The 12870-nt window shown below is 31.3% G+C and overlaps 1 protein-coding gene and 1 pseudogene across 1 annotated transcript; both read right to left on the bottom strand.

Annotated features, from left to right (window-relative positions):
- Nucleotides 1-788: 788 nt before the first annotated feature.
- On the bottom strand, nt 789-5594 carry LOC132163490 (beta-glucosidase 12-like). The gene is made up of 13 exons (XM_059573796.1): nt 5425-5594; nt 5256-5325; nt 4793-4851; nt 4568-4643; nt 4393-4470; nt 4190-4277; nt 2613-2862; nt 2321-2436; nt 1841-2058; nt 1569-1600; nt 1373-1475; nt 1179-1278; nt 789-1074 (listed from the first exon to the last, which is right to left on the bottom strand). Exons 1-13 carry the CDS (start codon nt 5581-5583, stop codon nt 906-908), a joined length of 1518 nt encoding a protein of 505 aa, XP_059429779.1. The 5' UTR covers nt 5584-5594; the 3' UTR covers nt 789-905.
- Nucleotides 5595-7674: 2080 nt separating this feature from the next.
- On the bottom strand, nt 7675-12460 carry LOC132163723 (beta-glucosidase 24-like; annotated as a pseudogene).
- Nucleotides 12461-12870: the final 410 nt, after the last annotated feature.

The following is a 12870-nucleotide window of genomic DNA, read 5'->3' as shown; positions in this document are numbered from 1 at the left end:
TTATTACGTCCTCCTTAAAAATATGGCTTAACATTACCTTATTCTGCTTTTCGGTACGTTGAAATTTAAAATATTACTCAATCCGACAAATCCAACTAGTTGGATCTTCAGTCCCATCATAGCGTAGAAACTCTAATTTAGCCAATTTTGAATTTATTGACCCATGCGATGTGCCAATGGCCCCCTTATTTTTGCCAGATTTAGAGGAAGACGACTCTTCACTACTCATCTTTTCGGACAGTACCCCCTTAATCTCTGCACTTACCCCTTGAATTACTTCCTTCATGAGTTGTGCACTCAATCCGTGAATTAATTCTTGCATATCGCGAATCTCAGACCCCAGCCGTTCCAACCATTGGACTGACATGTCTGGCTCTGATACTACTTTGTTACGTGCTCGGGACTCCGAACGTGTAATTGGTTTATGAACTGAAAATTTATAAGGATTGCCCTTCCTTGACTTCCCTATTGTAGAGAAATTAAGGAAAAAAAAAAACAACTCTAGCGGTACCTCCTTGGTTAATCAATCAGAGGAGCTTGTGTTTCTATAAATATAAACATAAAGTTTGAACAAATTCTTGACTACCTTTTATTCCATAGCAATGCAGTATTTAAAGACTAAAATTACAGCAGAAAATATAGTCCAATACGTAAAAGGACTTTACACTGACCTATGACTCTTAAAGCAACAAAGGTAAATATAGTCCAATACGTAAAATGAGTTCGGACTACCTAAGACTCTTAAAGCAATAAAGATAGTTTGACTTAACGTCAATGAGACCCACTCCTAAAGCAACAAGGATAATTAAATAAAGTATGCTACGTGACAAACCCATCAAATAGCAATAGTGACAGACACAACGAAACCTAATCGAAATAAATGACTACTGCACTGCACACACACTCTATTTCTTCAAGAAGCTTTTGAACCAATGGGCTGACAGTTTTGGATGTCTTTTCAACCCGTTCTTGTAATCCACATAGTACATACCAAATCGAAAGGTGTAACCATTAATCCATTCGAAGTTGTCCGTTAGTGCCCACGCAAAGTATCCTTTCACATTAACTCCATGCCTATACAAAAGAGAAAACCCAAATAAATTTAAATTTTGTTGAAAACTCATATATATATATATATATATATATAAAGAGATAGAGTGTGTAGTTAAAGCACTTACTTGATAGCTTTATTAACGTACTTAAGGTGGTGATAGAAATAATCAATTCTATGCTTGTCCACAAAGGCTTCCTCCAGCGACAATGAAGCATCATCAATTCCTGTGATATGGGGATCATCTTAATTAATTAGCTTTAAAGGAAATATAAGTACCATATTATATATTCTTAATTATGGTATTGAGAATTTAATTACCATTCTCGGTGACGTAAATTAGCGGATTATTATACTTTCTCTTTGTGTATAGCAAAATATTGTGTATTCCTCTCGGATACACATAGAGCCAATCGGAAGCAGCCTGCAGCATATATATATATAGGCAAGTTAGTACAATATTGTATCTTCAATTAAATTAAGTACATGGAAAGGGATTGATTTATTTGGTACACACCTTTGGACCAATGGGAATGCCATTTCGCTCGTCTGCAGCCACATCAAGTCAAATTCTTATTAGTTTCATAACCAATTATAATCATAATATCAAAAGAAATACTATATAGTAAACTGTTATACGACTATTATATAATTTGATGAGTGACCATGAAATCAAATATTTAATCAGTACTTGTTAAAACAAATTAAGTGCTAATTTTTACTTCAACATCAATTTAATTATATGGCAATCGTAAAACATCGAGCGTTGAGTTTGTAGCATGTACTTACTTGAACGATTAACACACATATCTGTTGTGTGGCTTGCATTTACAGCATTGGGTTGAGGTGCATTGGCTGCATAACTAGTAGTGTAGTAGTTCAATCCAATAAAATCAAACGACCCATTTAGAATATTGGATTGCTCTTTTGAGAACTTGGGTAATCGGTTTCCGACAAGAGATTGCATGCTACGTGGATAGTCACCATTTGTCAAAGGGTCCATTAACCTACAATAATTTTACTATAAAATTATTCACAAGCTAATGTGATAATCTACAATGAGTTTCTTTTAAATAGATAATAAAATAAAATTTTGAAGCTTCGAGAATTCTATTCTCTCTATTTGAGGGGTCGTAGTGCCATATTGCAGTATCCTTATGTTCTCTATTTTATTTATTAGGTTTTCAATAAAGCTTACTTATATATATATATAGTAATAAAAAAATAGTAAAATATTACCTAAAAAAAAAAAATTGAAGGATCACTTACCATCCAAACACGAAATCAAGGTTTCGGAGTGCTGCATTACGATCTTGCCTAGTGTTAGAGTATGGCTCCGCCCAGCTTGCTACTAGCACTATCCCTATACACCCTTTTTGTTTTGCCTACAAATATTTAACATTTTAGTGGCATGAAATAGTAGTTGGATAAAAGTGTGGTAATTCACATTATTTATGATTATAATATGAAATAATTTTCCATCACTTATCTATAATTGACACATGGTGAATATTATTTACGATATACAATAAACATTTTGATTTCAATTTATATATAGAACCTGATATTTTTGCCTGTACACTTCAACGGCGGCTGCATGAGCAAGAAGCTCGTGGTGTATCACCAAATATGGCTCCGTGCTAGAATTTCCGGCAGCGCAATTATTCCGATCAGAACATCGACCTGGTGCAAATGACCCGCCTTCATAACCACTTAAACTGTAAGACGTTGGCTCATTTATGGTAACCCAGTTCTTCACTCGATCACCAAATTCGTTGAAGCAAAGCTCAGCATAGTCCCGAAAATCATGGCTTTTATTTATACAAGAATAAACAACAACAAAAAAATTTATTCAGAACTTGACTTGAGAGTGCAGTTGTTGAAGAATTGCTTAAGTTCAGTTTTAATTGAAACTGAACTGACCCTTTATTTCATAAATGAACATAAGAGACATGTATTCCAATCCTAGTAAATCCAAATACACTTTCAACTAAAAAATTCAAGCTTGATCCACTTATTTATAATTAATTCGAGCAAGGAAATTTTTAAGTTCATTCAATTATATGATCTGTAAGGCTAAACCAATAAATTAAACAGAGTCCAACTTGCAAAATGTTTCATATTGTTAACAGGCCAATAACGTAAAATAAATTACTGTCTTAGAGACAGTCACAATGAGTTAACCATTTCCTATTTTTATTTAAAATAGATAAGCAAAACACTAAAAAATCTTCTACATTGGACTATGCATCTCAAATGTAAAATATATGGATGTTAACCAATTCTAATAGTATTCGTATTGAACAATTCACCACATGTAGTTGGCACTGTTCGCACATATATTTCATTAATATACTATTTCTCTCTCCACATCTCTATTTTTTCAAATGTTTCTCCTACTATTTTTCTCTCCACATATCTTTTTCCAAAAAGTTGAAAAGTAGGATCTTTAGAAAAAGTATAATCCTTATAAAAAAAATAAAAAATTTAAATGATATAAATAAATTTTAAAAAATAGATAATTGGATAAAGTGGGTTTCGATTAGCCATTTTGCATAACAATATACATAAACCACTATGAATGCTCTTAGTGGAATTAAACATAAGAGAAAATAAATGAAGTTCTTGATCGAATGTGGATCCTCCCAAAATGTTTGCAATCTCAAGTATGAACAGTACAGAAGAGTATTAATTAGCATCCATCATCTTGGGTTCTCCATTTTCATTTTATTTTTTGAAAAACTAAATTTATCTTCTTCATTCAACCATGCAATTTACAATATCTCCTTTAATCTTTCAATTTCAATAATGTACCTTACAAATCTACTATTACGCGACAATGTCCCCATTTTGCCTCTAAAGGACAAAAGCACTTATAAAGGACATTGTAATCCCAATATTAGATCGGTATGGTACATTAACTAAATTAAAAAAAATAAAAAAAAAAAAAAAAAAAAATTAAAGAGAACATCATAAATTATGTGATAAATTGAGAGGTAAATATAGTTTTTTTTTCTTTTCCTTTTTCCCTTGAAAATGAGTTCTCAACTTAAAACAATGATCGTGATATTAATAATATGTGAAAGTCCGTTAATGAGGTGAATAGAGAACCATTTTTATAAGTAATTCGTGACTCACACAATTTGAGGACTTAAGAAACCGCCATACTCATCTTCTAAGGCTTGGGGAAGATCCCAGTGGAAGAGTGTCACAAAAGGCTTTACACCTGCATTCAATTATATATACTAATTAACTATAGATCGTAAATCATGAGCACATATATATCTATGATCTTTGCCATTATAAAAAAAAATTAAAAAAAAAAAAAGAATATATATGACCTTTGGCTAGGAGCTCATTGATGAGGTTGTTGTAGTATTTAATTCCTTCCCTATTCACACCCCCACTTAGCTTTCCATCTGTCACAAAGGAAGATGTTGCATATTTTTTTTTTTTTTTTGTATGAACTTTTATGACAAAGAATGGATTGATGCAAATGAGAAATGGGAAACTTACTTGGTAAAACTCGGGACCATGAGATTGACAATCTGTATCCATCTAAACCCATTTTCTTCATAAGGTGAACATCTTCCTGTATCATAAATAATTTAGAGAATATTAAATGTTAAAAAATTATCAAGGATATATATATCTTTGAAATTAATTGACAACTAGGAGTTAATGTGAGTTTCTTAATTTTCTTTGTTTCTTTTATATTGTGCGTGCACCATGGTACCATACCTTGTAGCGGTGATATTGATCAACAGCTACATCTCCAGTACTATGATCCGTTATCTTACCTGCAATTTCATTGCAAAATATATAGTATTTAGATAAGGAGTTTTCTGCTCTAATAATTGAGGTCAAAATTAAATTAACTAAAAATATCAAATATGCCTCACCACCATACTCCATAATATAGACAACTAGTGTTGTAGTTTGAAGATTTTAACTTGAATATTCAGTTATGAAAAAAAAAAAAAAAAAAAAAAAATTAAAAAGGGAGTTAAACAATTCTGATTGCCTTCGGCGTTTAAAAGAAAACCCCTTTGTGGGTATTTCTCTGCTTAGGTTTGGGGGATATATATATATCTTTTTGTTTTGTTATTTTTTTTTCTCCTTTTGAGCGATGAATCTATTCCACACAATATCTATAACATACGTATTTGTAAGTCAAAATTTCATTTAATTTGAGAAGAGAGACCTGGATATGTATGGGTGTAAGTGTCCCATATAGATGCCCCTTTACCATCTTCTTTTGCAGCACCTTCAAACTGGAATTACAAACAACACACATCATCATGCATATATATATATATGCTTGAGAAATGTCAGAAAAACTATATATATATATATAGAAATCTGGGGCATACCTGATAAGACGCTGATGCCGTCCCAAAAATGAAACCTTCCGGGAAACTGCTCCGGCTGAGCGAAGCAGTACTGTAATGGTTTGGTCTAACAGCAATGGTGTTTGTCAATGAGACATGAAGAACTAAAAGACCCAAAACTAGGTACCTCTCGAATGCCATGCGTTCCGCTTTTGCTGAATTATCCTCTCAAGCAATTTCACTAGCTAGCCCTTTTTATAGAGATTTTAAATAATGGATAATTATGGATCTTTATGGATTATGATTTAAAATTATGATCATCTCTAGTTTGATCATTTAAACCAGATAATATCTAGTTATTTATAATATACAGCAATCAATAAATAATGAATAAAGATTGATCCTTAATTGATGTGGCTCTTTATGAATTATGATTTAGAATTATGATAATCTCCGTTTATTAAATGAACTAGATAATATATAGTTATTTGTAATATATAGCAATCAATAAATAATGATCCTTAATTGCTGTGGATCTTTATGGATTGTGATTTAAAATTATGATCATTTTCAGTTCATTTGAATTGGATAATATACAGTTAGTTATAATATACAACAATCAATAATTGTTGTGCATCTCAATCCATAAATAATGCCTAGCAACTTCCTTTTTTTTTTTGTTTTTTTTTTGGGTTTCCCTGTTTATTAATGGAAATGTAGTTTAGTTTCCTCTAATATAATATAATTGGATTCAAATTATAAATTTAAGATTTTAAGTTGAGTGATGTGATTTGATCGATTTCCCGTTATATACATATATTGTAATCCCATTTGTAGATTCCGTGAGATGCTGAATTATCCTCTCAAGCAATCCTTTTTTATAGAGATTTTAAATAATGGATAAGGATTTATCCTTAATTGCTGTGGATCTTTATAAATTATGTTTTAAAATTATGATTATCTCGTTCATTTGAACTAGATAATATCAAGTTATTTATAATATATAGCAATCAATAAATAATGGATAAAAATTGATCCTTAATTGTTGTGGATCTTTATAAATTATGATTTAGAATTATAATCATCTTCATTCATTTGAACTGGATAATATCCAGTTAATTATAATATACACCAATCAATAATTGTTGTGCATCTCAATCCATAAATAATGCCTCGCAACCTGCATTTCTTTTTTTCTTTTTCTTTTTCTTTTTCTTCTGTTTATTAGTGGAAATGTGGCTTAGTTTCCTCTTGTATAATATAATTGGATTCAAACTTATAAATTTAAGATTTTAAGATGAGTGATGTGATGTGATCGATTTCTCATTATATACATATATTGTAATCTCATTAGAAGATTCCATGAGATGCTTAATTATCCTCTCAAGCAATTTCACTAGCTAGCTTTTTTTTTTTATAGAGATTTTAAATAAGGGATAAGGATTGATATATCGGACCAAATGTAATATAGGAATAGGACCCAAGATTTTTCTTATCATATATATGATTTTATTTCCTCTTTTTAGCTATTTCTAGTTTTTCTAATCTAGTCAATTTTTTTTTTTTTTTTTTGACATGTCCATGCAAGAAGGTGGAGGAAGATTCGAACTAGTGACTTCCGCTTCATGAAGCGTGGTCCTAGCTAATTGAGCTACCTCTTGGAGACTAGTCTAGTCAAATTCTTTACATGATATATAGAAGTATATAATTAAGAGAAATGATTGGCTTCATTAAAAAGTCTATTTTTTTGTCATTTTAATCCTAGGTAGCATGACTCATTTTCAAATTAATATATTTTAAACAATAAATTAATAGATTTCTGGAAAATGAATCATGCCACCTAGGATTAAAATGACCAAAAGATGGACTTTTTAATGAAACCAAGCATTCCTCTGTAATTAATTATGACCTATATATTTAGAAATGTTTTTACTAGGAAAACAAGTTGTATATATAGCACCTATAAATTAAGAGGCCTTATTCTCAAAAACAAAAATGGAATTCAAATGGATTCAAGAATTTTCTAGTTTTAGTTGTGTACTCTACTCACCATTAAAAGGGTACATGTACCCCTTCCTGTGCCAATTACTATAAGGTATATATGTTCAATTATAACCATGAAAATGCCAAACAAAAAAAAAAATTATTTTATACAATACAAACCTGTTTACCGATGGGGATCCCATTGCGATGAGCTGCCACACCAAAAAAATAAAAATAAAATAAAAATAAAAAAGGAAAAAGAAAAAGTAGTTAATTAACATGAGTTGCAAAAGAGAAAACAAATTAAAATCAAAGATCTCTAAGCGTGGAGATTGTACTTGAAAGATTAACACGGGGATCTGTCAAGCAGCTTGCATTTCTTGCATTAAATGACCCCTTTACCACTTTGGATTGCTCTTTGCTAAACTTGGGCACTTGATTCCCAACAAGAGATCGCATGCTATGTGGATACTCACCATTGGTCAAGGGCTCCATAAACCTGCACCCATAAATCTTGCTCAAATGGTAAATAATTAAAAAGATATGTCTAAATTAATAAGGATGGCAATTTTTAATAAGTCTCACAAAAAATTAGCGAGTTATTATTGAAGGACTTGATTTGTTTAATTGAGTGGGTTGATTTGGTTTGACTTATAGAATTAATCTTATATTACCCATGTCTCAACATGATTAAAACCCAACACATAACATTTTGAGCTATCAATTTTTGACACAACTCGTGAACCCAACCTGAATCTAATAAGAAATTAGCGGGTTATAATTGAAGAGTTTAACCTGTTTAATTAAAATGATCAGATTAGAGCAAATCTAACCTGACTTGACATGATCCGAACCCGACATGTAGACACGAATTAAGATCTGTAGTCTAAAATAGGTTTTGGTGAAAGGCATACATAACATCAAAGAATCAAACTTACCATCCAAGCATGAAACCAAGGGCTCTTAGCGCAGCCTTGTGGTGGTGCCTTGTGCCAGAGAGTGGCACCATCCAGTGTGACACCAACTTTATCCCTACAACGCCTTTTTGTGCTACCCGCGCAAAGTAAAAAATTTTGTTAATTAAGACACGAGTACTCAAGCCAATTCATGGCCAATGAAAAAGAGTTGTTTTTATGTGGAACCTGATATTTTTGCTTGTAAACTTTAACGGCGGCGGCATGAGAAAGAAGCTGGTGGTGTGACACTAAATATGACTCTGTTCCGGAATCTCCGTGATGCAATTTAGATGTTGTCAACCAGAACATCGAGCTGGTGCTAACACTCCACTTGCTTAACCACCATAGCTGTAACTCCATGACTCATTTAGAGTGATCCAATGCTTGACACGATCACCGAACTCCTTATAGCAAAGCACAGCGTAATCCCAAAAATCATCCCTACATACATATACATGCAAAAATATCCAAACTATTTAGATCATCACATTACATCGTACATCTATTTATCATTGTTGACGTGTGACTTGAATCAAGTCACATGGGGCCCGACAGTTTTTTTTTTTTTTTTAATCTATTCCTTCTCTTGGATTTGTACTTATTTTTTCTCTTATTTTCTTCCACCATTTCTAATATTTTGCTTTTTGGTTTTATGAGTTATATATGATTGCTTATTATCACCATATATGCCGTTGATTTTAGTACACAACTCATTAAATCTTAGTCACAATCAACTATTTTACAAGAAATGAATTAGCCATATTATCTATATATTGAGAATAATAAATTAATAAAACTTGAACATAAAATATTGATTAATAATTTTACATCTCATAAAGTTAGAAGAATGATTTTTAAATTCATTTTTTGACATTTAATATAAAATATTATTGTATTAATAATTTAAAATTAAAAGGCTGCCCCATTCTAATATCATGCATTAGATGCTTACACAATGTGAAGATTTAAGAAACCACCGTACTCCTCTTCCAAGGCTTGGGGAAGATCCCAGTGGAAGAGTGTCACAAAGGGCTTTAGACCTGCATTTAGTCATTAGCAAATTATAGCGAGTGAATTAATTATGAGCTCATGAGAAGTAGATGACACGAAATGGAATTAATTAATTAAGAATAAATCATGACCTTTTTGCTAAGAGCTCATTGTTGATGTCATTGTAATATTTGATTCCTTCCCTGTTAACACCCCAACTTAGCTTTCCTTCTAATATTTTTAGAGCTCCAAAGTAAGATTGATAGGAATATATGCTAAAATATTAATTAAATTATTATATTCATAATTTCTTATCAATTTAAGCTTTTGAAATAAGTGGTAATTCAATATATTTCAAAACAAATTAAAGTCTTAAGTTTGAACCTTATTTTTGTTATTCACCTATAATATTAATTAAATATTCATGCATTGGACCTGATCACTTAATAAGGAAGAATTTGAGCTCATGCTTCGGAGGATATTGTGCTTAAGATATTAATTAAATTATTAAATTCACCATTTTTCATTGGTTTAAATTTTTAAAATAAATAGTGATCAATTTAACCAAAAAAAAAAAGAAAAGTGACATAAAACATTTAGCCATTCCAGGCAAACTTAATTATACTCGATAATTTCCATTTTTATGTGAGAAAGTTCAGATTAATAAAAACCAGAGTTTTACTTGGTAGCAATCGAGACCATGAGATTGAGAATCTGTATGCATCTAAACCCATCTCTTTCATAATTCCCACATCTTCCTGTAATATTTATATAATCACAAAAACAAAAACAAGTTACAGAAATTCTGATCAAAATATATATTTTTTTAGTTGTCTTAGATATGTGATATATGCTCAAGAAATTAGAAAATGCATAATGTGACAAACACAATGGGCCCTAATAATCTAAAAGAAGTTGAAATGCGAAAATCTATACATAGCTGGTAATTAGGAGTTTTTTTTTTTTCCTAGGAAAAAAAGGGAAAGGGAAATGTAATTAGGAGTTGATAAATTAAATACTGAATTTTTCTTATCGATGACCACGTACGATATACCTTGTAGCGGTGATCTTGATCAATGGCTACATCTCCGTTGCTTCCATCCGTTAACCTACCTGCAATTAATTAATTCCATCTTAAGTTAACATTATATTTAGGGGATTGTAAAGGATTTTTATTTATTTACTAAAACTAGTACTTAATTACTCCTCACCACCATCATACAATTTTAAAGAAATTATAAATTCTCAAATTATGAAATTAAAGCGCATTGAATGGTTTGGAAAATGCCCTCTATTAGAAAGATGACATGTTATTGAAGTAGTCAAAAAGAATTTTCCTCTAAAAATGCTTCTTCTTTACTTTCGAAGACATTTATTTTTTAGAAAATAAAAAGATAACTTTTTACTCAATATTTTTACAACATAAAGAGCAAGAAATTGATGAAAATATACTCAAGTTTCATTGTTAATATGCCACCCATTAAAAGTCATTCAGATGAAAAATTCTGTGAAGACGACAAAAGATGCCAGTTGCTTTTCTTATTCCTTCTCTTTAGGGGTGGAGCCACACGTACGGGAACCGACCAAGAACCCAAGCCGCTTTACTGACTGGCCCCTTCATACTCCATTCATTATGGTCAGGGATGGATATAACCAATTAGAAGTGCTCGCACATTGTGCAAGTGAAGCCGAGAAACAAACCACATTAATGCAACGACTAGGACTCGGTAACACGGCACCTTTTTAATGATTAATTAGCATTTTTCAAGTTGTTGCAAGGAATGACCTGAATTCCATAATTCGAGAATTTATAATTTCTTTAAAATTATAGGGAATTTTAATCCCATCATATGGAAATTTTGGTCCATATTCAATTAAGAATTTATCTTCAATTTTTTTTCTTTTCTTTTCTTTTTTCTCTTATCAATTAGCAATAGGAAGCTAGGCAATGGAGAACATCCTCCCCGGCCCCTTTAATTCGACCTGTAAAACAAGAGAACAACAACAGTACTTAAACTCAAACTATGCCAAGGACATATTAAATTCAATTATATATATATACAGAAATTATAAGATTATGGGGCTCGTTAGCGACAAAAGGAAAAAAAAAAATGATATCAAACAAGTGACTCACCACTTTGCAATCGCTGGGCATGAATAGTTACAATTTTCAAAAACCTTATATTGGCAAGTCTTGCCTTTTTCATTCAATATTTCCTTCATTTTCTTAGTTTTAATTTCTGTTGGAAGAAGATAATAATGTTTTTCCTGAATTGATTTTGGATTGTTATTTCAACTCCCATATCAATTTTGGAAAGTTTTTTTTTTTTTTGTTAAAAAAAAAAAAAAAAAAACAGGGATTTTTCATCTTTACTTTCACTCAAACCACTAATATTTAGTGCAATTATAAGGCAATAATATATACTTTGATTTCATTGAAGAGAGAGAGAGAAACCTGGTTACTCATGGGTGTAGGTGCCCCAGATATATACTTGGTCCTCTACTGCCTTCTTTTGCAGCACCTTCATACTGGAATATATATATATATAAAAGATCGAAGACACTTGAAGAATAAGAAGAACTGAAAATACCCTTCAATTTGTTTGTTTTTTTTTTTGGTGGGATTGTCGCTTTGTCGCTTTCAGCTCTAGAGCTGCACTTCTGCATAGACTACAATTAACTAATTGGCAATGCACCATTTTACTTTACTCTTTTTTTTTTTTTTTTTTGGTCAGTGACGTACTAACAGAAGGAGAATTTTGTAATACAACCAAGATAGTTGTGTATTCACTTCTAAATCACAAAAATAATTAAGAGGTCCAAGATCTTTTGTTGCAACCTGATAATTATGCCTAATATAATCATATGGAGTGCTATTAATCAGCTTTCTCAAACTTAATTACAACCACACTTCTAGTAAAACACTAGAACACAAAGCAAACAAAGCTAAAAAAATTAAAAACTTTCACTACGAGTAATTTTAGAAGTCTCTCTTGTGTCACATTTGGGTCCTTATAAAAATAAGCTGGCTTTTAAAATCACCATTTGATCAAAATTCAATAATGATCAATTACAAGCTCAATGGTGAGTTTAACAGCCACATCATTCTTAGAGGGATACAAAAATGACATAAGAATAACTTGTACCATATTACTCCTCTCGCTACTTTCTTCCTTCTCTCATTTGCAATTTCATTTTTTTTTTTCTTGTTTTTTCCCATAGCTTGAATCTACACAACTTTCTGATTCACCATTCTAGAGCACCAATACACTTGATTGAAATTTTAAAAATGACCCAAAAATATATGTTTTTATGAGATAATTCCTCTAAAAAAAAAAAAGTTCCTCTAAAATTAATTTTTTTCTCCCAAGAAATATATTTTTTTCTGCCCAGAGTTTTGGGAGTGCGTTGGAGTGAAGGGCAGTTTAGTAATTTTAGTGGGATAGACTGTCCATCATTTGTCCAATTCAACTCCTTTTTACGTGCCCAAGACATGCTCTCTTGCACTGTACACTAAGGCTGTAAATGAAAAGTAATTTTAGGTAGTCTATTTGTGTCA

The sequence above is a fragment of the Corylus avellana genome, chromosome ca10, assembly GCF_901000735.1.
Source record: "Corylus avellana chromosome ca10, CavTom2PMs-1.0".
NCBI lineage: Eukaryota > Viridiplantae > Streptophyta > Magnoliopsida > Fagales > Betulaceae > Corylus > Corylus avellana.
Note: the sequence above shows the minus strand (reverse complement) of the source record. Positions and strands in the feature narration are given on the sequence as shown.

Coding starts and splice junctions, on each gene's coding strand:
- LOC132163490 (XM_059573796.1), bottom strand. CDS start 5,583: ATGGCATTCGAGAGGTACCTAGTTTTGGGTCTTTTAGTTCTTCATGTC. Junction 5,326..5,424: donor CGGCATCAGCGTCTTATCAG/GTATGCCCCAGA, acceptor TTGTAATTCCAG/TTTGAAGGTGCTGCAAAAGA. Junction 2,863..4,189: donor TTCTTAAGTCCTCAAATTGT/GTGAGTCACGAA, acceptor TATAAATAAAAG/CCATGATTTTCGGGACTATG.